Source organism: Cornus florida, unplaced genomic scaffold, assembly GCF_030987335.1.
Source record: "Cornus florida cultivar Cherokee Brave unplaced genomic scaffold, ASM3098733v1 CherokeeBrave_3.0.0_Hap2_Chr08, whole genome shotgun sequence".
NCBI lineage: Eukaryota > Viridiplantae > Streptophyta > Magnoliopsida > Cornales > Cornaceae > Cornus > Cornus florida.
Window position 1 is genome coordinate 1425996 of NW_026775578.1, and position 27415 is coordinate 1453410.

The 27415-nt window shown below is 37.6% G+C and overlaps 4 protein-coding genes across 4 annotated transcripts; all 4 read right to left on the reverse strand.

Annotated features, from left to right (window-relative positions):
• Positions 1-76: 76 nt before the first annotated feature.
• LOC132268504 (putative receptor-like protein kinase At3g47110) lies at positions 77-7147 on the reverse strand. The gene is made up of 3 exons (XM_059769341.1): positions 6448-7147; positions 494-709; positions 77-381 (listed from the first exon to the last, which is right to left on the reverse strand). Exons 1-3 carry the CDS (start codon positions 7145-7147, stop codon positions 77-79), a joined length of 1221 nt encoding a protein of 406 aa, XP_059625324.1.
• Positions 7148-13321: 6174 nt separating this feature from the next.
• LOC132268805 (probable LRR receptor-like serine/threonine-protein kinase At3g47570) lies at positions 13322-17051 on the reverse strand. Its single transcript, XM_059769651.1, has 2 exons — positions 14202-17051; positions 13322-13991 (listed from the first exon to the last, which is right to left on the reverse strand). Exons 1-2 carry the CDS (start codon positions 16909-16911, stop codon positions 13867-13869), a joined length of 2835 nt encoding a protein of 944 aa, XP_059625634.1. The 5' UTR covers positions 16912-17051; the 3' UTR covers positions 13322-13866.
• Positions 17052-18241: 1190 nt separating this feature from the next.
• Positions 18242-21463, reverse strand: LOC132268807 (large ribosomal subunit protein eL19y-like). The gene is made up of 5 exons (XM_059769652.1): positions 21312-21463; positions 20307-20429; positions 19455-19768; positions 18613-18677; positions 18242-18533 (listed from the first exon to the last, which is right to left on the reverse strand). Exons 1-5 carry the CDS (start codon positions 21421-21423, stop codon positions 18509-18511), a joined length of 639 nt encoding a protein of 212 aa, XP_059625635.1. The 5' UTR covers positions 21424-21463; the 3' UTR covers positions 18242-18508.
• Positions 21464-24619: 3156 nt separating this feature from the next.
• On the reverse strand, positions 24620-26926 carry LOC132268505 (subtilisin-like protease SBT1.5). The gene has a single exon (XM_059769342.1). The coding sequence runs from the start codon at positions 26924-26926 to the stop codon at positions 24620-24622; it is 2307 nt and encodes a 768-aa protein (XP_059625325.1).
• Positions 26927-27415: the final 489 nt, after the last annotated feature.

Below are 27415 nucleotides of genomic sequence, written 5' to 3' on the forward strand. Positions count from 1 at the left end.
GTGAATGTCAATACTTGAGCATGCAGTTAAGATGTTGAGAAGATTTTGATGCCTCATGTTCCTCAATACTTGGCATTCAGCCTAGAAACTCCCGGATGCTCCTCCCAGTAATGGCTATTTTACTTGGATCAAGAATTCCTTTGTACACTAAACCAAAGCTTCCCGTACCAATCAAATTCTCTGACCTGAACCCATCCGTTGCTTTGAGGAGCTGTCCATAAGAAATAGTAAGATACGGTTGCATCAAATCAAATACCGAAGAAGGATGGCATTGTTTTCTCTTCTTGACAAGCCAACCAAGGAGTAGAAAAACTATCCCAATGACTCCACAAGCTGTGGGGATTATTAGCTTGAGAACAAGAAGAGATGTTTTCTCCTTTCCTGGTTTATCAGTAGAGCAACTGTAGTGCAGGTATACCTCCACAAAGCCTTTTGTTTCCATAAATTGAAATTGCACTTGCATTCTCAAAAACTCCTCTTTTAGGTACCTCACCCTTAAGATCATTGAAAGAGAGATTTAAATTCCGCAACAAGCGAATGCTCCCTAGATCTTTTGGAATTTCACCAGAGAGGTTATTGTGTGAACGGTCCAATGCTTCAACGCCTTTCAGATAACTCAAAGACCCTGGAATGGCTCCTTCAAAGGAATTATAGTCCAAAAGAAGGTGTTCTAAACTTGAGCAGCTACCAAGACTGCTAGGAATTTCACCTGATAACTCATTGTGGGAAACATTTAATTCAACAAGATTTTTCAAGTTACCCACCTCTAAAGGTAGGGGACCGCTGAGACGGTTTTGAGCAAGGCTCATTGTGGGAAACATTTAATTCAACAAGATTTTTCAAGTTACCCACCTCTAAAGGTAGGGGACCGCTGAGACGGTTTTGAGCAAGGCTCAGGGATCTTGTTAAAGATGACCAATAACTTCTGGGGTTATGGAACCACTCAGGCTGTTATCATAGATGCAACAGAGATAAACACTTGCAATTTCCGAGAGCTGAAGATGTATGCTTCCTTGAAGATTATTTCCCTCTAACAAGAACTGGTTCAACAGAGTTAGATTTCCAATGGAAGAAGGGATTTCCCCTGACAGTTTATTTTTACCAAAACCTCATTGTTGTAGCTTATGAAGTAGTCCCAATAGAGTTTGGAATACTTCCTTCCAATTGATTGTAATGCATATCTATAGCCCTCAAGTTCTGGAGATCTCCAATCCCTGTTGGAATGTTTCCAGATATTTCATTTCTTCCCACTACAAAATATTCGAGTTTGTTTGACAGGTTGGCGATGGAACTAGGTATGTAACGACCCGGTCATTTGCCTTCCTTTCCTTTTTTCTGAAATTTTACGAAAGAATTTTTTTCGTTTAATTTTCTTTTCTGAGCTTTGTTTCGTGTCCCTTAGTGTCATCTCGAGTACTCAGAATTGGTTTCTGAGACTCTTTCATGTGAATTGACAACTTTCTTTGAGGACCGAGTCATTTTCGCATTTTTCGTTTTTCGGACACTATGCGCTATTTCGTTTTTTCCCTATTATGTCATTTTCCCTATTTCGTCTTATCTCCGTTTGTTAGTTTTTGGCACAACCTCACTTCTCATGCTCGGAGTTGGTTTTTGACTTCACGTGCCTTCATCTTGAGTGGTTTTCTCGAAATACGTATCTTTACTTTTGCAAAAAAGTACTCTGGTTGCTCCCGGTGTCCTTAGGGGCATAGATGCACAATTCTTCAGAATCTTTTTCATTTCTTGGGGTATTTTTCGTAAATATCTTTTGAAGATATTTTATTTCAGGGGTATCTAAGAAAATATATTTTGGAAGATATTTTCATTATGGGGTAATTTCGCAGTTAACCCTTTTTGTAGGGGCTATTGTGCAATTAACGAAAGTTATTGCAAAAATGTCTCGTCTGGAGCTTGGATCTTCGTACGGGATTCATTTTCACTTCTCGTTGAGTTGTAAATTCATAAAATTTCCTTCTGATCATTTTTCTCCAGTTTCAGAGTTTCTAGACCCAGTTGCTGCCGAACTTGTTCGGGGCATAACTTTCTGCTCGGGACTCAGTTTTCAACGCCGTTTCTTCCGTTGTTCATATTTTCTCATTTTAAATCTTTTTTGTTCACAGAGTTTTACTATTTGAGTGCGTTTGCTCAAAATCTACTTTTCCGGACCCAGCGGGGCCCTTTCGGGGCACTTTTTGAGACTTACTATAAATATGGGACTTAAGAACAAAAAAATCAGATTTCTTCTTCTTCTTCTTCCTCTCCCATGGCCGGCCAAGCTCCCTACCATGGCTGCCACTTTCTCTCTCCTCCTTTGATCCACTTTTCTTTGATGAAAAGTCTTCGGCCTTAACATTTGTTGTTCGCCTCGTCGTGCTCTACCATTACCCCTTATTAGAAACCATTTCTAACCAAATTTTGAGTTCGGGATTGAGGTTAAGTTTGGATTTTCATGGGGCTTCTTGGGGATTCATATAGATCGTGTTGTCCCTGACAAAACCTAGGAGTTTCGTTGGATTCGGAGCCGTTTCAATTCGGTGGGGATTTGGGATTTTCATCTCAAATTGAGGTAGGAGGTGTTATAGGTTTAATTCTTGTTATATAACATGCTATTGATGCTTATACAACTTGATTGCATGCTTAAATATGAAATCTAGAGATTTTATTATTTAATTTTCTTGTATTGGATTTGATTTTCCCGATTACTTATGATTTGTTTTAAACATGTAGCATGGTAATATAATACTCTATAATATGGTCATTGACATATATTAAATTGAGGAAAATTGAACAAGTAATAAAGATTTTATTTAATATTTATCTTGAATAAAATATTAAATCATGTGGCCTTAACTAGCTCAAAATCAATATGTGTTAGTATATTAAATTAGGTCTTAGCATGCTCTTCAACATAGTTGAATTTGAAAGTAATTGGAGGTGTTTTGAAAATTAGTAATTATTAATTAATTTAATTAATTAATTTGCCCCGAGTGCACTATTTACTCTATTTAAATTCCGACTTGATATTCTTGATTTACATGCCATATAGTTTCACATATATTTGATTTAGAATATTCGGTTAGGTTTTGAAACTTTTTATTTAATTAAATTACATGTTTAAGATTTAATCCTCATGGTGATATACAACTTGGAATTATATTGTGGCATGCTAGAAAATTAAGCTTAGGTATAGTTGTTCACATATATTAAATTGGGATTAATTGTATGAGAATTGCAACTTTTAATTTATATTTAACTTTAGTGAAAGTTTAATTCACATGGTCTTAAATTGAATGAAATAAACTTGTAATGTGATATTACATTAGTTCTTGGCATGTTTTCCAACATAGGTTAATTTGAGAGCATTTGGTTAAGTTTGAAAATCAAGAGATTTTAATAAAAAGAATTAATTAAAATCTATTTTGTGGTCCCATTAGCTTAATTAAGGTTTTAACTTGATATTTGTATTAGCCATGACTTGTTTACTAGTATATATTAATTTGGAACTATTTGAAATTGTTTTAGAACCTTGAGATTTAAATTAGCATGATTTAATTAAAGTTCTACCTTGTTGTTGTATTTAAACTCATGAGTTTATGTTTTCAATATTGAATGTATTGTTATCTTGTGTAATGATTTGCACACTTCATATTTAACATCATTCATGCATAGCGTGTAACGAATCGCACACTGAAGATTCGACATTCATCATATCATATTAGTTGTGAATTTAGAGCATGTATTGTATAGGTTTCCAAATTTGGTTGTGCTTGGTAGATAGTTGATCATCTTGCATATTCCTGTTGATATATGCGTTGTTGCACAACTTGTTGATATAGGAAACTTGGGGATGTCGTTGTTTGACTATGGCTAGGACGTGGTTCTAATACAGGGGATAGTCCCTCTATGTAGTCTAGTGCGCACATAGGGAGGTTACCCATGGGCTAGTAACCCTAAAGTAACTATGTTGTCGGTCTGATCTGGCGTGACGTTCGAGTATCCACTTTGTTTGATTTCGCATTTCATTTTCAAGTTGATAACTAGATCATGTTGTAACTTGTTGTTCCTCATTTGTCGTTCCATTTTAATTTACATGATGTTAACTTTGCGAAATTGTGCTTTATGCGTTGTATTGGAAGTTCAAATGTTGGTTAAATTGCATCGATATTGAAAATTGTGTTTTGCCGTTCTAACAAAGCTTAGGATTGATCCTATTGATTCATTTATAACTTAGACGTTAGGTGGCATGACCCACTTCTGTTGTTTTCGGGCTTTAGATTTCAAGCTGATAACTTTAAGAAATTGTATTTTGTTGCCTTGTATAATATGCTTTTATGTGGTTAGATTGCATTGAAGTTGTAATTTGCGTTTTGATTGTTCAGCATGGCCTAGGATGATTCCTTAGACTTATTTAGAACATAGACGTTAGGTGACATGATCACTTTAGTTGTTTCTGTATTTGAGATTACAAGTTAATACCTTTAAGAACCTATATCTTGTTACTTTGTATAACTAGCTTCCATATTGTTTAAATGGCATAGATAATGTGATTTATGCTAGAAACACTCTAAGGTAGCTTAGGATGCTCCCTGAGTCTCATTTCGATATAGACGTTAGGTGGCATGAACCCCTTTAACATGTTTCACCTTAAGGTGATAAATTTGTAAAATGTTAGGTCGATGCATGCTCGTCTCCTACGAGTAGCTTTACGTTACTCACCCCTACGATACTGGGGCATAATTCAGGTACGAAGACTTGGTTCGTGACGCCTAGCATTCCTTGGATGTCGCGTAGCTTTCAAGTTTCCATTTCATGCGAATGTTAATATGAAATGTAATTTTGTAGACTTATATGTCAAAATATGTATATTTGATTCCATGTATGTAATGTGTACTTAAGTACACTCCTTTCAATGTATTTGATATGTATGAGATGAGGCCGGAGGCCAATGACCATTATATTGCATTCTATGTACTTTTTAACTTCATGAAATATTGTGAAAATCTTAAAAAATCGCAAGTCATTGCTTCACCATGGTTGCATCGGGTGTGAGAATTCCATTCTCATTCTTTCATAGGGTCTCATTAATCTTGTATGAAGTGTGGCCAAGGGCCAAACGGTCAATTGACTCCATTTTGTATTTTTGGATTCCATGTTTTCCATTCCAAGTCCATTTTTGCCTTTTTGCCCGTTGGGGGGTCGGATTTTGCATCGGCTATGTTTTTAAGCTATGGACCATTGTAACGCGTCTAAATAGGTAAGTTACGTTTGCGTGGATAGTCGTTTTCGGGCAAAACCTCATCGTTTGTGTTTTGAGCCTCCAACGGACTCATTTTGCGTTTTTGTTGCATATTCTGATCGAGGGGTATTCTAGACTTTTCAATTCAGTTTTATTTCCTTCTTTCAACATGGTTGAATAGAAACATGATTTTAGGGAAGGTTTCTTTTTCGTGTTTTTCCAGAAAATGTCGTCTTGGTATCGGAAATTGCTTACGAAGTTCAGCTATCAGATTTTCAATTTAGCAGCTTTTTGGACCTCCATGACCGGATTTCATGGAGGGGCATTTTGGGCATTTCAAAGTGCATATTTTTCATTTTTTCTTGAGAGTCACGTAGAAAACTTAATTTTGAGGGGGGTTTCTTCTTTGTGTTTTTCCAGAAAATGTCATCTAGGGCCTCAAAATCCCATTTTTTCCGGAAAAACCCCCACTGCCAGGATTTCTTGCTGCCCATTCTGCCCCCTTCACATCTAAACGGTTAGATGGGGTTTCATAACCGGTTACACGTGTATGGGCAGTGTCTTGGTCAAGTTTTGGTCTCCTAACCGGTTAGGAAGGCTTGGTAACCGGTTAGATGACCTAGGATTTGCACTTTTTGACCGTTTTGCCCCTTCATCTTTCGTTAGCCATATCTCCTTCATCCGGACTCCGAATCAAGTGATTCTTGAGTCTAAATTCATTAATTTTTTGTTGTCTTTCCAATGGTGTGCTCAGTGGCACCCACTTTTAAGCTGAAAATGACTTTTTTGCCCCTAGGTCCATTCTTGTTCGTTTTTGAAACGTTTCTTCCGCATTTGTTTCCTTTGGGTTCTGTGACCTCATTGAGTGTCACATTGGTGTCTTAGAGACACGTTGTATCTCTAGAGACCGTTGTTTCATCTTTTGCTTCCGCATTCTTGATCCAGTTCGGTTCATCACAGGACACACTAGGTTGAAAAATCCAGGGTCGTCACAAGGCAACCCCCTTACAAAATAGAGATGTCAAGCAATTCAAGTTTTGAAGTAGTGAAGCCGGAATGAATCCATTAAATTTGTTTCCCCAAATATTAAGCCATCGAAGATTAGGAAGAGTGAGTCCTAAATTCTGAGGAAAAAATCCTTCAAGTTGATTGTCTACTGCACTAAACACAGTATTATTTTGAAAGATTATAGATAGATGGAGGGATCTTACCAGATAGTTCATTCCCTCTTAGCACAACATGTGTTAAGCTTGTCAGTTGGCCTAGTGAACTTGGGATACTTCCTTCCAGAATATTGTTTCCCATGCGAAGAGCTGAAAGGTTCCCAAAAGAAGGTGGGATTGCTCCTGTCAAATTGTTGAACAAGATATGTAGCCTCACCAGCTTGGACAAGGATCCAACCTCCACAGGAATTTTCCCTATGAGTTTGTTGTATCCTATATCAACTACTCTCAGGTTAGAACAGTGAGAGAGGCTGGCTGGAATTTGTTGCTCCAACAAGTTGTTGGACAATAATAAACCAATTTCATGAGGGATTCCTCCATAGAGGTTGTTGTTTGATAGATATATAGGTCTGAGGAAACTAAGGTTTCCAATGAAAGGTGATATAGAACCAACCAAATTGCAGGACTGCGAGTTCAAGACGGTGACTCTTTGATGGCAGTGGCCACATGAAACACCATGCCATTGGCAGAAATAGAGAGAGTCATTCAATGAGCTAGTAGTGACCTGCAGCATAGGATCATCAGTCATCTTAGCCTTGATGGTAAGCAATGCTAGCCGATCTGTCTCATTTCCTCTAAACATGGTGGTGGTGGTGGTGGGAGAAGCATTATGTAACAAAGGCATGAGTATGCACAAGATAAAAACAACAGCACAGGGAACAAATGATTGGTATATCCCAATGCTCATGGTCGAATTAATCGTCGAGTATAATTTGTATAAATATTAGCTCACTGTATTACAACAGAGAAGGTTATTGAACTTTACAAATTTGTAGCCATATTTAGACAACTGTTTTCAATTCATAAGCAGTATTGGTGGTACTTCTTGTTAATTATTTGGGTTACCTTTTGTGGACTTTTGGCTTGGAGTGTTTCAATAATAATCACCATGAGGAGCAGTTTTTCTTCGAGTTCTTAAATTGCTTAGTGACCAAATGACCATAAATATCTCCATCTTTGGATGAATTTGTTATGAATATTAATATTTTATGCACTAATTCATACTACACTAGAAATTACACTTAAAAAAAAAGAAAAAAAGTAAGTTTTTCCAAAATAAATCAAGGGAAACATTTTAGTTTTGTAAGCTCTGTTATATGGACTCTTCAAAAGTAGTGAAGTACTCGTATCGGATACATATCCCTTGGACATGAGTATGGGATATGTGTCCGACACTTTTGATTGGACATTGTAACGACCCTCACCCTGGCCAGACACAATATTGTCCGCTTTTGGCTCACCCAGACCAGAGACTTCCCAGGGGGTCACCCATCCTGGTACTACTCCAAGTTAAGCACGCTTAACTACAGAGTTCTGATGGGTTCACGGCCATCACGGCTTTAAAACGCGTTGTGTCATAGAAGGGTGTTGAATCTGCATATAGCACTTGCCCCATCCACACCCAGACGATGTGAGATTGTGCACCTGTAGCTCGCCCAGTGTGGTAGCCTACTGGTGCCCCCTGCACACGCTCACACACACCCGCTCACAAGGTCGCCACAATCACCCCCCCTTTGGGGCCCAACGTCCTCGTTGGCCACACTTCCGGCTGGGTCAGGCTCTGATACCATTTGTAACGACCCTCTCCCTGGCCAGACACAATATTGTCCGCTTTTGGCTCACCCAGACCAGAGACTTCCCAGGGGGTCACCCATCCTGGTACTACTCCAAGTTAAGCACGCTTAACTACAGAGTTCTGATGGGTTCACGGCCATTACGGCTTTAAAACGCGTTGTGTCATAGAATGGTGTTGAATCTGCATATAGCACTTGCCCCATCCACACCCAGACGATGTGGGATTGTGCACCTGTAGCTCGCCCAGTGTGGTAGCCTACTGGTGCCACCTGCATACGCTCACACACACCCGCCCACAAGGTCGCCACAATCACCCCCCCTTTGGGGCCCAACGTCCTCGTTGGCCACACTTCTGGCTGGGTCAGGCTCTGATACCATTTGTAACGACCCTCTCCCTGGCCAGACACAATATTGTCCGCTTTTGGCTCACCCAGACCAGAGACTTCCCAGGGGGTCACCCATCCTGGTACTACTCCAAGTTAAGCACGCTTAACTACAGAGTTCTGATGGGTTCACGGCCATTACGGCTTTAAAACGCGTTGTGTCATAGAAGGGTGTTGAATCTACATATAGCACTTGCCCCATCCATACCCAGACGATGTGGGATTGTGCACCTGTAGCTCGCCCAGTGTGGTAGCCTACTGGTGCCCCCTGCACACGCTCACACACACCCGCCCACAAGGTCGCCACAATCACCCCCCATTTGGGGCCCAACGTCCTCGTTGGCCACACTTCCGACTGGGTCAGGCTCTGATACCATTTGTAACGACCCTCACCCTGGCCAGACACAATATTGTCCGCTTTTGGCTCACCCAGACCAGAGACTTCCCAGGGGGTCACCCATCCTGGTACTACTCCAAGTTAAGCACGCTTAACTACAGAGTTCTGATGGGTTCACGGCCATCACGGCTTTAAAACGCGTTGTGTCATAGAAGTGTGTTGAATCTGCATATAGCACTTGCCCCATCCACACCCAGACGATGTGGGATTGTGCACCTGTAGCTCGCCCAGTGTGGTAGCCTACTGGTGCCCCCTGCACACGCTCACACACACCCGCCCACAAGGTCGCCACAATCACCCCCCCTTTGGGGCCCAACGTCCTCGTTGGCCACACTTCCGGCTGGGTCAGGCTCTGATACCATTTGTAACGACCCTTATCCTGGCCAGACACAATATTATCCGCTTTTGGCTCACCCAGACCAGAGACTTCCCAGGGGGTCACCCATCCTGGTACTACTCCAAGTTAAGCACGCTTAACTACAGAGTTCTGATGGGTTCACGACCATCACGACTTTAAAACGCGTTGTGTCATAGAAGGGTGTTGAATCTACATATAGCACTTGCCCCATCCACACCCAGACGATGTGGGATTGTGCACCTGTAGCTCGCCCAGTGTGGTAGCCTACTGGTGCCCCCTGCACACGCTCACACACACCCGCCCACAAGGTCGCCACAGACATGTACTTAAAAAGTATATCCAATCATTCAATTATATTATATTATTACTTTAAAATGAGTTAAATGCCTATATTGAATATTATATTAGACAAAAATATTACTTTACTCTAGAAAATAAAATAAAATAATTAATAAAATGAATATTCAGTCGTATTCATGTGTCCTTCTGTTTGGAGATTTGACACATCCAACGCATGGATACATACCCGTGTACAACACTGGTACCCGAGTCCATGTAACATAGTTTGTAAGTATTTAGTTGCATGCATATATATAGGCAAAAATAATATAGTTGTTACAGTTCATAATGAGAGAATATAATGAAAATAAAACAAGACAATAATTAAAATGAAGTTGTAAAAAAGCTGGCAAAAACACTGGCCTGATGTAGAGCCATAGAGGCATGTGTTGAACACGTTATCCTAATGTTATAGCAGTCTCCTATGTTCAGCAGCTACAGACAGTGTTAGTCAACTCTAAAATACAACTCAAATCAACTTTCAATTCATTTTTAATTTTTACTCATCTTTGTAGTGCATGCACGCGTCAACTTGTATCAATGACCATTGATATGTATCAAGAGTGTAAACCTGGCTTAAACTAGAACAACAAAGCGGTTAAATCACACATAATAATTTTCTTTTGAAATAATATAAAGTATACTTAAATATTTATATGCTACCGTATACAATAAGTAATTTCAAATTAATTCTTCAAGTGGCACATTATTATAGAAATATGTATACATAAAATAACACATTAAAATAGCAAGTCTCTAATTTATGCCATATAACTGCATTCTCATAATAGATTTTACCTGAGTAATAATGAAATATATAATTGATAGTAACTGAATATACCCCACATTTCAAAGTCACAAAAATAAATAATAAATTTCACAAGATATATCACAGTAATCTTAATCATTCACAAAAATTGAATCATTTTCAGTAAAATCTAGAAAAGGATGACAATGCATGCTTTTGAATATTCTCTTGGTGATGATGGAAGTACATAACCCAAATTGGGTCTTAGAACAAAGCACATCACATAACCATTAATAAATTTAAAATTGTGACATTTTGTCTTGCATGCATTGATTACTGATCAAATTAACTAATGTTACATGACTAGCAAAGCACTCAATTGATGAACAATGACCACAAATTCCCACAAAACATTAGGATCTAATTTTGGTTTATTGAACAACTCAGAAATTACAATAAGCAATGCGCGCCCCATTGCCCAGTACCATCCAAATATTTGGGAAAAGATAAGAACTTAGGATGAGATGAGGAAACTGATCGCAAACCTGTAGCGACAGCAAGGGCATACAATTATTATTATTTTGTATGATTAAGAGAATTGGGAAAGAGATGAGTAAGGCATGCTAATTATTCCATCTCATCTCAATGGACTCGCATAAACATAACACATGCTGCTATCCATAATCTTTGTAATTAGTTACATACAAAACCTTAATTTGCAACTTCGAAATATCAACTAAAGTCAAAAGTGATTGTGATATTAAGAAGAAACAAAATAATTACTGCACACAAGAGATCCACAGCCACATTCTCAAAGCCCTAACAAACTTCCACACCTAAGGTCCTGCGCCAATGCAACACTTAGTAATTGTAAGAGTAAGACGCAATGCTTCATTGACTAAGTAGTTACTAGGAGTCCTTTCCCAAGTAAATAATGATGCACACAAGCATACATATAATTTATCTCCACAAGTCTTGACAAGATGGGATTTGTTACCTGAAGCAACATATCCAGTAGATCCCTTTACCCCAATTCAGCTGATCATTTCAATCTCTTTTCCCGGCAAATTTGAGCTCAGTTCTTTATGAGGAGAATCAAAATTTTATTTTGACCAGATCTTTTTATCACTTAATGAGCCACTCATCCCATAATATTACTTGATTTTCGCATCTATGATGCAGATTATGTAACGTAAATATTAGTATTTGAAGAAACACTGAATCCGGTAACAACAAAGGAAGGAAGGAAGGCATAACGTTTCTACCGAAACCAACAATTAAGGTGTGGAGGTGACCTGATGATGATGACGGAAGAAGGATCCCTTGAATATTCTTGCATTGCGTTCATGCCATATGGGGTATACTGATGCGGCTAGGGCAAGCTTGTTTTAAAAAGTCTTGGCTTTCTCCAAGCGACGACGACGACGACGATGATGAGATCATTCCAATTTGATGGTTTGTGTTGGATGTGGGATTGTGATTCAGCTGACCAGAGGCATAGGCTACACAAAATTAGGGTTTTGGATAAGCGCCAAGGATCCACGGTCGAGGGTAGCAAGCTGCTTGTACGTGGGATACAATCCAGAGAATGGAAAAGGAAAATGGAAGGCCAAATCAAGGAAGGAAAAAGGAGAAATGAAGAATAAGTAGAGGAAGGAACTGGAAAAATTCAACCTAAAATTGGTAGGGAGTCCTAAACTACTTTATATGCTTTACAAATCGTGGCCAGGATGATTAAAAGCTCTCAAGTCTGAAATAATCTACTCATCTTTGCATGCATGCCTTAATGTGTAATGCAATCACATCACACAGGAGGCTGAGTCTGATGCCTTGGGCTTAGTATCCTTGCGATATTGCACCACTTATATGCTTTGCAATGATGCATTATTCTAGCTGATTATATTTCTCACCATATATTACAAATATACTGTTCATGCAAAATTAAAAAAAATTATTTTCATAATTCTTTTGATTATATTGTACCTTCAACTTTGTTCTTTGTCATTAACCACATTCCATCTATTATTTCCTTCTTTTAGAACCAATTCCCTGCCCTATTTCTCTTTTACATCAAGCCCAACTAGCTGAAAGCTTTCTTTATGACAAAAAAAGGAAGGTATGTAATCTCTGTTAGTCCTTTCTGTATAAGTAGCTTCCATAGCTTTGGTATAGTACTATTTTCAGATATGTAGTCAGATGGGAAAAGAAAATGTTCTTACAGACCATGTAACACTTCTTAATTTAAGACTATTTAATCAAACTAATATATATATAAGTAAATTTTATTTCATATAAGACAATATCATAATCTTGCTTTAGACCCCTAATAAACATAGGAGATCGGAAAGTAACAAATAGAACGTAAAATTGCTGGTCCATCTGGACTATGCATATATTTAGTTTGACACAGGAGACAATCTAAACTGCATTTCCAGCTTCAAATGGACCTTTGAAGTATATATATATATATATATATATATATTTTTTTTTTTTAAAAAAAAAAAAAAAAAACCAAAGTGTCTAAATTGAGAATCTAAAACAGGCATATTTAATTCCATGATATATCCAAAAGAACTGCATATCAATTTAGTCTCAGGTCTGCTTGCAGTTCATACATGTAAGTCCACTATTCCTTGAAAATGAATATACCATTATGATCTACGAGCCAGTACTTTACATGTGTCCAAACCCTGTTTACACCTGCTGCATCTTTCTATCACAATAAACAAATACAGTGAATAATCATATAAACTGAAACCATAAGCAGCCACAACCATAAGTGATCAGATTTAAGAAATCAAAACCCACTAAAAAAACTAAAATTTAACAAAACAAATTGGACCCAAGAACTCAAAACCAACTAACAAAAGAACTAACCAAAGTAAAATTAACGTAGCATCAGGATTTTAATCTTTCTTTCATCTTAGATTTGAAGTAATACAGTTCAAAAGAAAAATGAACATACGGGATGAAAAAAAAAATACCAACTGCTATGGTAAGAAAGTGAATTATAATATGTTTACACAATGTATTATTTTCTGTATATTTTTTACTCTAATGAAAGTGACTGGAGATTGTAGTTTTAAGAAGATGCCTTCACCATTTATAAACATTTGAAAAACATGAGCAACCTTTGTAATTTATTTCCTTCATTTTTTCTTGTAGGTCCTAGCAGCAAACAGAACGGGCTGTTAACTGAAAAGTGAGAGCTTATTATGACAGACTACAACAGGGGCTTTCAATGCATGAAATGAAGAGCCTTCAAGTCTTTCCACATGCTTCACACTCTTAGCACTTAATATTCTCAATACTAACTCCATGAAAAAGAAAGTCGTTAAAAAAATGGACAAGGCATAGTTGCCCATAACATATTGAAGAAACTCAGGATACCTTGAGGATAAGAGAGCAAACCGAACCAAAATAGAGAGCAGCTGCCCTATTGTGCATGCATGTCTAGAGTCCTATTCTGAGAGAGCATGTTCTTAATCAATTTCAGTTCCTCAACAGGATGAAGAATGGTCATTCGTTCCCTTGGTGCCTCCAAGGAACATGCTACTCCAATTCTGAATATTAAAATCAAGCACTCGTGGATTTTATCCCTTGTCACTTATGTCCTAGAACTGCTGCTGGCCAAGATTGCTTCCTCCTCGTCCATACCCAACATCTGATCGACAATCTCCGTCGCTTGTTCTGGCAAAGCCGTCTTAGCGAATTTGTGAAGGTTGAACCCATCTGTAAACAGCTATCAGTTGGTCTTTTACCCATGAACATTTCCAACAAAAGGATTCCATAGCTATATACATCACCATGGGCTGACACCTTGCTCCCCATGCCATATTCTTCAAAATTCAAGCATTTCATGTTACAATTTCACAATGATTTCTAGAATTCAAATTATATTTATGTAAAAGTATAACTCAAACACAAAAATAAGTTGATTACCTGGCGCTGCATATCCAATAGTTCCCTTGATACCCATAGAGCTGGTTTGATTTTGAGAAGATTCATTGTTGTGTTGCTGTAGGAACCTTGCTAACCCAAAATCACCCAGACAAGCAGTCATGTCGCTATCAAGAAGAATGTTGCTTGGCTTTAGATCACAATGAACGATTGGTATTTGGCAATGATTATGAAGATAATCCAAAGCAGAAGCCACGTCAATAGCTACATTTAGTCGCTGAAGAAGGTTCAACCTCTTTGGTTCCTGACCAGGTACATCACTTGTTTGCAGAACTGGATGCAACCAAGTCTCGAGACTCCCATTTGGCATGAATTCATATACGAGGGCTTTGAAATCATTGCCGTGAAAGTCAATACTTGAACAAGCAGTTAAGATCTTGAGAAGATTTCTATGGCGAATGTTCCTCAATACTTGGCATTCAGCCATGAAACTCCCAGATGCTCCTCCGTGTTGCAAGTTGAGTACTTTCACTGCAATGGCTATTCCACTTGGGTCAAGAATTCCTTTGTATACTGAACCAAAGCTTCCCATACCAATCAAATTGGTCGACTTGAACCCATCCGTCGCTTTGAGGAGTTGTCCATAAGTAACATTAAGAAATGGTTGCATCAATTCAAATACCGAAGAAGGTTGGTGTTGCTTTCTCTTCTTGACAAGGAGTAGAAAAGATGACAGCAAAATTATCCCTAGAACTCCACAAGCTGTGGGGATTATTGCCTTGAGAATAAGAGATGTTTTCTTCTTCCCTGGTTTATCAGCAGAGCATACTGGCAACTGTAATGCAGGTATACCTCCACAAAGCTTTGTGTTTCCATAAATTGAAATTGCACTTGCATTATCAAAAACTCCTCTTGTAGGTACCTTACCCTTAAGATCATTGAAAGAGAGATTTAAAATCCGTAACAAGCGAAGGTTCCCAAGATCTTTTGGAATTTCACCAGAGAGCTTATTGTGTGAAAGGTCCAATTCTTCAACGGCTGTCAGAGAACTCAAGGACCCTGGAATTAGTCCTTCAAAGGAATTACAATCCATAAGAAGGTGTTCTAAACTTGAGCAACTACCAAGACTGGTAGGAATTTCACCTGATAACTCATTGTGGGAAACATTTAATTCACCAAGATTTTTCAAGTTGGCCACTTCTAAAGGTAGAGGACTGCTGAGCCCATTTTGAGAAAGGTTCAGGGATTTTGTTAAAGATGACAGACCAATAACTTCTGAGGGTATGGTACCACTCAGGTTGTTACCATACAGATGCAACAGAATTAAACTCTTGCAGTTTCCGAGAGCTGAAGGTATGCTTCCTTGAAATTTATTTTCCTCTAACCAGAGCTGGTTCAACAGCGTTAGATTCCCAATGGAGGAAGGGATTTCCCCTGACAGTTTGTTTTTACCAACCCCCATTTCTTGTAGCTTATGAAGTAGTCCGATAGAGGTTGGAATACTTCCTTCCAATTGATTTCCTTCCATATCTAGAGACCATAAGTTCTGGAGATTTCCAATACCTGTTGGAATGTTTCCAGATATTTCATTTCCTCCCACTCCAAAATATTGGAGTTTGTTTGACAGGTTGGCTATGGAACTAGGCAACACCCCTACAAAATTATTGTCGCCTAGAAATAAAATCCTCAATTTGGTACAGTTAGTCAAAGATGAGATGAAATTCAAGTCATTGGCTTTCTTACTCCTCTTAAGAATATTATCCATACTAAGCCAGTACAGGTCCTTTAGTTTTCCAAATTTAATGGGCATCCCACCAGAAAATCTGTTCTCCGAGATGTCAAGCACTTCAAGGTTTGAAGCATTTGACAGTGAAACAGGAATGGATCCGATAATTTTGTTTCCCCAAATATAAAACCATCGAAGATTAGGAAGAGTGAGTGCTAAATTCTGAGGAAGACTTCCTTCAAGTTGATTGTCCGCTGCAATGAACATAGCAAGTGTTGAAATATTATAGATAGATGGAGGGATCTTACCAGATAGTTCATTCCCCATTAGCACAATAAGTGTTAAGCTTTTCAGTTGGCCTAGTGAGTCTGGGATACTTCCTTCCAGCATATTGTTTCCCATTCGAAGAGCTTCAAGAGATGAAAGGTTCCCAAAAGAAGGTGGGATCGCTCCAGTCAAATTGTTGGATAAGATATGTAGCCTCACCAGCTTGGATAATGACCCAAGCTCCACAGGAATTTTCCCTATGAGCTTATTGTATCCTATATCAAGAACTCTTAGGTTAGAACAGTGAGAGAGGCTGGGTGGAATTTGTTTCTCCAACGAGTTGTTCGCCAAGTTCAGAATTTGCAATCTGAATAGAAAACCAATTTCATGAGGGATCCCTCCATGGATGGTGTTGTTTGAGAGATTTATAATTCTGAGGAAACTAAGGTTTCCAATGGAAGGTGATATAGAACCGACCAAATTGCAGGACTGCAAGTTCAAGATGGTGACTCTTTGATGGCGGTGGCCACATGAAACACCATGCCATTGGCAGAAATGGAGAGAGTCATTCCATGAACTTGTGATCAGCATAGGATCATCAGTCATCTTAGCTTTGATGGCAAGCAATGCTAGCCGATCTCTCTCATGTCCTTCAAATATGGTGGTGGTGGGAGAAGCACTATGTAACAAAGGCATGCATATGCACAAGAGAAGAACAGCAGCATAGGGAACAAATAGTTGATATATCCCCATGCTCATGGTCGAAGAAAAAACAACAGTTTACTCAATTACAACATAGAAGGTTACAATTTTGGGAGCCATATATAAACAACCTTTTTCAATATTTCTATTTGGTTAATTTAGGTTCAACAATATTGCGTGTCTATGAGATACCTTTGGTGGACTTAGGCTTCCATAAGGGTTGTTTTTCTTCAAGTTCTAGAAATTTATTGGTTCTACAAGGTGATTATGACCCAAATGAGCATTAGTTTTTTTTAGTGGAAGACTTGAAGTGGAGATGATTTTGGTGGAGATGATTGTGATATTTAGAAGAAACATGGTCACATTATCTTAGGCTTCCATGAGGGTTGTTTTTCTTCGAGTTCTAGAAATTGATTGGTTCTACAAGGTGATTATGACCCAAATGAGCATTAGTTTTTTTTTGGTGGAAGACTTAAATGGAGATGATTTTGGTGGAAGACTTTTAGTGGAGGTGATTATGATATTTAGAAGAAACATGATCACATTATCTTAGGCTTCCATGAGGGTTGTTTTTCTTCAGTTCTAGAAATTGATTGGTGCTACAAGGTGATTATGACCCAAATGAGCATTAGTATTTTTTGGTGGAAGACTTGAAGCGGAGATGATTTTGGTGGAAGACTTGAAGTGGAGATGATTGTGATATTATCTTGACCGTCATTCCACGAGATCCACATCATTCTCAAAGTCCTAAAACTTAAGTCCTACTTCATCATGTAAAGCTTAATTGAAAAGTGAGCTTGCAAGGAGTGTCACTTTGGACTTTGAAGTCTTGCAACCTTATACTGTAAGACGCAGTGCTTCATTAATTAATTGGTAAGAGTCCCTTCCAAAGTAGTAATAGTAAATTTTAAAAGCCCTCAAGCCTACGAGATCTCATAATTAGTCAAGTGATTCACACCAGTTATATATACTTGTGAAGCACACATCCCATAAATTTGAATATCAATTACCTTCATCATGAAGAATTGATTTTCCAATTTATGATGAAGATTAAGGTAAAACTAACATAAGAGATCGGGAAGTAACAAATAGAGCATATTGAATCTAAATCAGACATTTAATTCCATGACAGCCATTAATTGCATGTAAATTTGGTCTCAGCAAAAGACACTTATTATTTTCCATTCTCAACAAGTGAGTTCAAATCTCTTTGGGAACAAGGTGAGTGCATGTAGGACCGCCAATACCAGATCGGCATGCAACTACCCAATACTTTACACGTGTCCAAACCCTGTTTACACCTGTTGCATCTCTCCATCACTACGAACAAAATACAATGAATAACCATATAAACTAAAAATAAAACCCTGAGCAGCCACACAAGTGATTAGATTTAAGAAATCAAAACCAACTAAAATAAAACAAATTGACCTCGAGAATTCCAAGACAACTAGCAAAAGAACAAAACAAAGTACAATTACCATAGGATCGGGATTTTGAAGTCTTCTTTCATCTTTAGATATGACGTAATACAGTTCAAAAGAAGAAGAAAAAGAAAACACAACATAAAAGTTGAAAAGAAAAAACTAGCTAAGAGGACATTATAATGATATGGAAACGTCAAGCCTTGATTCGATGCTCTTCAGTGCAAAGTTCACTTCTTGGATTTCTTAGAACCCCTGTAAAAAGAAATGCTTCTCAAAATCATATCGCAACAACCTAATTTAGTAATAGCAACATAATCTCCTAATTACTTACTGAGTTGGTTGAGCTGGAGGGGCAGATGCTGCTGCAGCTGGGGGTGGTGCTTTCTCTCCGGGTCCCTTAATTGAAACACAATAATAAACAATCAAAATTCCAAGAAACATAAACTAAGCTAGACCTCTGGTACACTAATCTTACTCAGATTAGTACATATAACACAATACGAAAAAAAAAAAAAAAAAAAAAACGAAGAAAAAAAAAAACCAAAAATTTAGGTGAACAAGGTGACTCTTTTTTTTTAACTATACAAATACATCCAGGCCAACATGAAATGAGAAATCCCCTAAATATTAATGAATGAAAATGAGACTTATTCACTGTTGTCCTAAAATAGTATCAGTAGGAGTGATTGAGAGTCCACTAATCACATGGTATCTGTACACCTCCACAGCATTTAAGCCAACTATGATCATTGCCTCAGCAGGCGATTCAAAAAACCTGTAGTTCATAACTAAAAATAATTATGACACGATTAACTAAACGTGTTAGATAAACGTTTCGTGTTCATGTAAAAAATGACTCATTTAGCTAAGCGTGTAGAATAAACATGTCGTATTCGTGACAAAAATGACTTAAATGTGTATTTTCGTATCATATCAAGTCTTGACTCATTTATTAAACAGGTTACGCGTGTTGTGTCGTGTTACGCGTGTAATAATCGTGTCGTGTTCGTGTCAACCATAATCGTGTCGTGTTCGTGTCATAATCGTGTCGACACGAACACAACACACCAACACGAATTGCCACTCCTACTTATAATAGTAAATATATACAAAAAAACATCTCTTACTTTAAGTAAAACAAAGGTTCCCAAGATCTCCTGCTATGCATTTTACCTGGGCTAGACGTTCCTCTCTCCTGGCGAACTTCCTTTCCCTGCTAGCTTTATTCTTTGCTCGCTTTGCTTCAAACTGGTCAGACAAGGTCTTCTCTCTTGCCTTTTCAGCCTTGGACTTGTGGATGCTCTCCATTAATACTCGTTTGTTCTTAAACACGTTACCTTTCACCTTCATGTACATGTCATGATACATGTGCTTGTCAATCTTCTTTGATTCCCGATACTTGCGGAGCAAACGCCTCAGCACCCTCATCCTCCTCATCCATAGTATTTTTGTGGGCAACCTTGCCTCCCTTGTACCCTTGCGTTTACCTGAAATCATTCCAATAAACAGCATCAAAGAGAGTTTCCACTCCACTCAACCACAGCTGTGGCAAGAACAACAAAGTGCCAATCAACATTGCATCTATCTATTAGAGGCTACAAGAATAAAAGTGAATGACAACAGGAAGTATAGCCAACAGTAACAAAGATTTCTACTTTATCATGACAATAATTTTGTTTTTGTTTTTGTTTTTGTTTTGTTTTTTTTTTTTTTTTGTTTTTCCAACCTTTTCCCTGCTTGTTTACTGTTAGAATAAAGTGTTATCCAATGGTTATTTTTGGATACAAATATGTTCATAGTTACAATTTCTAAAGATGATTTTGGGTGACTTCATTCTATAAATATGATTTTTACCATTAATATACATGTCTTAACAGAACACCTACCCATCTAAAATCAATATAACACCACAAATTTTACAAGATACCATGAACTTTTAAAATACTTATCAAAAAAAAAAAAAAAAAAAGATACCATGAACTTAAAACAAAATTGTTGCAATTCAGATATTAAAAAATATAATACCATATCCAGAGTGACGGCCCTTTCTCTTGGCCTCCTTCATTCGGCGAGCACGAGATCGTGAGTGAATCTTTGTCGGTTTCCTGATGATAAAACCATCCTTGACAAGCTTCCTGATGTTTTGACCTGCAGGCAATAAACCAAATAAATACATTAACATAAACCGGAATAAAAGGAATAACGATAGACTCCGGATGAAGATAAATGACCTAACCAAAAAATAATATATTAATCTTATAGTAGAATGGAAAGAAAAGGGTTCATATAGCCATACGTAATCTGTAGTAAGGATAAAACTTTGTTGAACTGAGTAATATAAATTTACAAAATTAAACCTAACCTAGAAAGGCTAGAAATATAACACTTGAGCAGCTTATAGAAGTTTTAACTTGTGTATCATATAGGTGAATCATCCAACTTAAGGCCTTACTTTGAAATTACCAACACTATATGATTAACGGACGGGAGCAAAGACCCAAGTTTGGCCTCTTTCTAAAAATTACAACAATTCTCTTTTATTCCAATAATAATTCAATCATCAACAAATGTAGGAAATAAATAAATCTGCAATCAAACCATAAGTTTAGATTCACAAAAAATCATCAACGCCTACATATAGGTATGAAAATACAGAAAGTGACCTAACGAACTTTATTCATCTGAATTTTGCAAAACCCATTGAAATCACATAGTAAGAATCTTGCTTATAAATAACTTTGCCATCTTATTTTCCATTCTTAAAACTAGACTAGATTCAATCGCGTGTAACAATCTAGAACTGAGATGCAAGTTCATAATAGTAACAGTTAAAAATATTGCAGGCGAAGATCGGGCTAAGGTTATTGATTTCTATTTTAATGTAAAGGAGACAATATTAACAAAAGTAATGGAAACAAATCGACTAAAGAGCGAACAGATCTTCAAGAAACAATTAAGAAAATGTGTATATATGTATTTAAAAAAAAGTACATAAACATATATATCCATATATAGATATAGGAAACGTACGAGAATTAGCCATGGATATTTCGTTAACTTCATTGGGATCAAGCCAAACCTTGCCCCTCCCGCACTTGAGGACGCTGGCGGAAAGCCGCTTCTGGAGCTTCAGCGACACCATCTCTTTCTGTGTGTGCTGCGAATGAGAGGAGACAAATGAGAAGAAGATTAGGATTTTATATCACAGTGAGCCCTAGGGTTTTTTGAAGGGCTTTTCTTTATTTGGGCTTTCTGCTGGGCTTCGTGGACAATGAGTCCAACCCAACCCCGGTACCTTGTCAAGAAGCTAAAATTTGAAGTTAAACGTTAGAGCTCAGTCCAAGGATGTTGCTAGCCTGCTGCTGATTAGTTCTTCAAAATAATACAGATATTCATTTCTTGACTTATTGTAACAAGGTTTATTTGTGCCGCATCGAATGCGGATGGAAAGATAATTGGGTATATATTGGTGAATTTGTAGCACTACCTAACAACTTGAATTTTTGGGTAAATGGGTAAGTGCTCACTCGTTACAGTTGGTATCAGAGTTAGACTCAAAGCGTAAGCAGGGTGGCCCGTTGGTAGTTTGGATCCGGATAGAAAAGTGATTAGGTATAGATAGGTGGGTATGCAGCACTACCCAACAACTTAAATTTTTTAATAAATAAACAAGTATGGAATTAATTTACACTTAGCTTAATGGGGGCTTAAGCATGAAACTTAATTCGACAAATTTTTTAATTGATATTGCTGCCATGGGGAGATATTCAGATTTTTATTAGGCACATGATACATGGAAACTAGTTTTTGTCAAGAGCATAGTGTGAGGCTTTTTGATAATATTGTCATTGGAGAACCTCTCTATTTTTATTTTACATTCTTTTTAATTTGATTTTTAGTCTCCTTTATTACTTATGTTAATCAAAATGGAATAAGAGAAAATCATTCTCTATATTGTTCTCTGTTTTTATTTTATATATTGTCCTTAAGTAATATTATTATATATTGATCGTGTTCTTAAAATTTCGATCAACAATATTGATAAACTAAATTCTCTACATTTAAAATTTTTACTTACTCCATCTGATTGAGTAAATATTCTACAATTCATTAAAGATTTTAATTTTTTTTAGTTGACAACGGCTTTCATCAATTCAATATGTTCTTGTATCACTGCCTCCTCTAGGGTTCAGTTCATGCCTTGCTTGAATCGTGCTCTTTTTAGGACCTGTAATGTAGAATTTTATTATTCCTTGCTCTTAAAAAATTAATCCCTACAAATTATTTATTTATGAATTCGCAGCTAAATTGATGGATTAAAAAACTAATTTGATCCACAGAGATATGATCGGGATCACAAATCAAATGAACACTCCTATCGTAGAAATGTTACAATGTCATAAAATGAAACAAGACATACGAGTGATAAAATAAAAAATCTAACAAAATATGCCAACTTAATTGATAAAAATTATACCAACAAAATTATGCCTACAAATAATATCATTTCAATAATAATTGACAAAAATTACTTTGCAGTTCTTAAATGAAGCATATGTGTTTACGGATTTGCCTGGTCAAAACTTTTATGTTATGCCACAAGAAACGATCGAACACAAAATAATAGATTTTCGATCTATTTGTCAATGCGGCTCAATGTTTATGGTTGATTAAAGAGTAAGTATTAGGCTCATAAACAAACTTTTAAGTTTGATAATATGACAGTCATAAAAAAATAGTGGAGGTTGGATAGAATTTTCCTGGAGAGATTGAGAAAGGTGAGAAAGGTTAGCCCAAAGTCAAGGCTAGAATAGAAATAAAAAAAATTTGGCGTGTTTAATTATTATCATTTCCTTCCTAGAAACACAAAATCTTGGCTCTTAACTATTGTCCTTTTGGTTTAGATCCAACTATGTTTTGTGAAATTGATGTTAGTATGATTTTTATTTTCTCTTTGTTCTTTATTATTTTCTTTATTTTTCGATCTTCTACCCAATATTGTCCATCTTTCTTCCTGCAGGCCTATCCACACCATACCTAAAAACCTTTAATGAATTTGACAAAATATAGTTGGATCTAGACCAAAAGGAAAATAGTTAAGATCAAAGTGTTTTTTTATTTCTATTCTAGCCTCGACTTTGGACTAACCTTTCTCACCTTTCTCAATCTCTCCATCCTCCATTATTTTTTTTATGACTCTGTTATATCTTATTCACGAATTTCTACTCAAATCTTGATTTTGCATTCACCATTAATTATTGGATTTCTTCATAAAAACTCTATCCAACCACCATTAGTTTTTGATAATTTCGTCTTATCTTATTCAAAAATGTATACTATAAATTGGACTTTGCGTTCACCATACTTGATTTGTCTATAATTTTCACTCTTTTTTTATCGCTCCTTCTTTTCTTATTTCTTTTTTACGATTTTTTTATACTAATCTGGACTTTGCTTTTACTATTATCGATCTCTCAAAAAAAATTATTCAACCTCCACTATTTCTTGATGATTTCGTCTTTTATCTTATTTCAAAAAATTGATGTCTCCTGTGTAACCTAAGCATGGAAGGTTATAATAAAATCAACAGAGATCTACTACATCTCTCACCTACCACAATCTATACTCTCAAAAGTATATATTTAATTAACATGTATTGATAGCATGAGTTCTCTTATTTAATGGATGAAATTGACTTATTGCGATTGCCCACAACCCTTAGAAATGTACCTAATATCTGCTATTATGTTTCATTTTGAAATACTATGTTAAATAAAAATATTAATTATCTCAAAAAAATAAAAATAAAAATAAAAAATACTTTGTTTAATGAATCTGATAGAGTAGTTGATGAACACCCTTGTCAACCAATCAAACCCTAGTGGGTAATCCATCAAGTTAATGGGACTAGCTTTTTTGTTCGTAGATATTATAGTGACCCCATAGTTATAAGTTGCAACATCCAAGATTTCCAAACATCCGACAAATATTTGAAAATAAAGAAATGTTTTTTTTTTTTTTTGAAGAAAAAGAGTAGATTATATTATAAAATATAAGGTGCACTCAATATAAATTGATTCATTAACTTGACATTGTGTAATACGTTGTAATAGATTATTTTGATTAATGGTATAAAAACTAGATATGATACCGGACTATAAAGATGAATAGATATTGCAGAATCAAGTTCAAAATTTTGTAGTATAACTATAGAAGATTAATTTTATCATCTTAAATGGACTTTTTTGGAGTCGTTCAGAAAAATAGATATCTCCAAAAATTATATCAGGCCTTTTATTTGTAATTCAGTACAAATTCACAAAGTATCATTCATACATCTATTGCCACGCGATCACCACAGGTGAATTGACGTGGTGCTTCCCGTCTGTCCACGTCAACTTACCAAACTGATTGTAAATGATCCCAGGTGGCGAATTCGATTTTCCAGCCGAAATCCGAACCACAAAGCTCTTTTTTTGTCCCCTCTTTTTGAACTCCATCTTTGGGGGATCAACGGTCATGATTGCACCTCTTGGATTGGAAACTTTAACGTGGTAACTGGATGCACCGTGGCTAACCTGTGTCACTGTTCTCTTAACTACAACCTCCGAGGATGGTGCTGATGCATTAAAAACAACCGCGATTGCTGGGTAGTTTATATTCCACGGTTTATTTTGCTTGCTTCTGCATTTCACTGGTGTATGTGTGACTTGGATCATTTCACGACGGCTATAATTGGAAGCGCAAAGAAAGTCCAAGTAATCATGCACCGTCAGATCGTACACCAAGCCAGGATCCATTGCCTTTTTAGGATCCACATGTCCTGCACCCATGTCCTGCACCGTTACTTTCTTTAAGGATTCCTCATCAACCAAGGGCTTCCCATCGTGGTCGTGCATGTACGCTGTGGTCATCATAGCTGACCGGATCATAGCCGGTGACCAATCCGGGTAAACCCCTTTAAGTAAAACCGCAATTCCAGCCACATGTGGGCAAGACATGGACGTACCCGAAATTATATTAAACGCCGTGCGTCTCTTATCGAATGGTGATTCCGTTGGAGGCGCGAGATCAGTCCACGCCGCTAGGATGTTGACACCTGGCGCAATTATGTCAGGTTTGACCACGTAATTGGATATAGTGTTGGGACCTCTTGATGAAAAGGAGGCAACCATAGGTGACGGTTTCACTCCGACCTGGGTCCCGCGAAAGATGATTGTTGCCTTCGGGTTCGATGAAGAGTTTATATAACGTAGAACTGTTTCACGGGCTGAATGGGCGATACTCATTCCCGGAATCACATGAGGATCAGGAGATATAAATTCATCTCCTGATTCGATATTGGCAACAATCACTCCGGCCCCACCAGCTTCCTTTACGATCTCTCCCTTCTCGACACGTGTAATCAAACCTCTATCACACAACACGATCTTGCCGCGTACGCGATACTTTTCCAGCGTACCGTTCAAACAAAGCCCTTCCCCTTTCCTGATATCGGCTGCGTAAATCAGGGGCAAATACGTCTTTTGAGGTAATGGCTTGCCACCATACAAGGAAGCTCCGGCTATAACCTGACCGTTTCCTAACAAAAGATCCGCCGTAAAGTTCCTGTCTATTGTGCTGGCACCGACTGTGGTGATCCACGGAGCTACATTCTCTACCGTCATCTCAAAGGGACCATCGTTACCGGCTGAAGCAGAAACAAGAATTCCTTTCTGCATTGCCCCGAAGGAGCCAATGGCAATAGGGTCGTCGTAATAAGGAACCGTGGAGGCGCCGAGGGAGAGAGAAATGATGTCGACGCCGTCTTCCACTGCCCTGTCGAAGGCGGCGAGTATGTCGGATTCCTTGCAACCGTTGTACCAGCAAACTTTGTATACAGCGATTCTTGCTTTTGGTGCGATTCCGGAGGCAACACCTTTTGCTAAGCCGAAGAGGGAGGCATTGCGGACGAGGTTTCCGGCGATCGTGGATGCGGTGTGACTGCCGTGACCGTCCGAATCTCTAGCAGACCTGACGCCCGTACTGATGTTAATTCTGCCGTTTTCGGCTTCGTAACCGGCGGTAAAGTACCTCGCTCCGATGATCTTTCTGTTGCAGAGGGTTTTGGAGAACCTTTCTCCTTCTGTACACTCTCCCTTCCAACGAGAAGGGACGGGTCCGAGGCCTTTGTCGCGAAAACTACGTCGTTCTGGCCATATACCAGTGTCAAAAACTCCAACTATGACGTCATCACCGAAATTTGCCTCTGCTAAGAGGCCGTTTGGGTTGGTTGGGGAGAGTCCAAGGAATGCAGGTGATCGAGTGGTGTGAAGTTGATGAAGTCGGTCCGGTAAGACCGCAAGAATACTTGGGTGTTTCTTCAATTCCTCTGCTTGTTGTGTGGTGAGACTGGCAGAGAAACCATGGAAAACAGTCTTGTACACATGCAGGAAGTCTTGGTTGATTGTTTTGGGCTTTTCAGAGTTTAAAGGGTTGGAATTAAGACTTTGAAGGGTAGTCTTGTACCAATGTTCAACGCTAGAAAACACAGATGGTTTCAAATTGTTATCAACTCTAACTATGAAGGTTTTGGTATTGCTGTCACCATAAATGACTGAGAAACAGAGAAAAACAGTGAAAGGCAGAGCCCATAAACAACCCATTTGAGAGAGAGATAGACGATGATTAGGGTGGTTTATAAAGTAATCAAGTTTGTGACTATATAGCATGAAGATATTTAAAAATTAAAGAGACAAAATAGAGTTAAGAGATGGTGGCAGATGGGATTGAACTACCGCCGAGAGTTTCGTAAATTATGGTAATGGAATAATGGATTAATGTAATAGTACAACCAAATTAATGGGTTACATTGAAGGAAAGAAGATTTCTTTTCTGTACCTAATAATTTTACCTAGTCTTTCCTTAATTATAATTAGGAGATATTTTCAAAATTAATTGTCTTTTGTGCATTAAAGTATGCAAGAGGAGAGAAATTAGCTGGATGGGGTTTTTACGAAAATGGAGAGAATTCGTTATTTTAGAGTGAGATATGCACAGTTCATTTTCCTTTTTCATTTCCATTTCCATTTCAAGTTTTATTAGGAGTTAATTTGATAATCATGGTCTTCACAAAAATGTTACCTTATTTAACG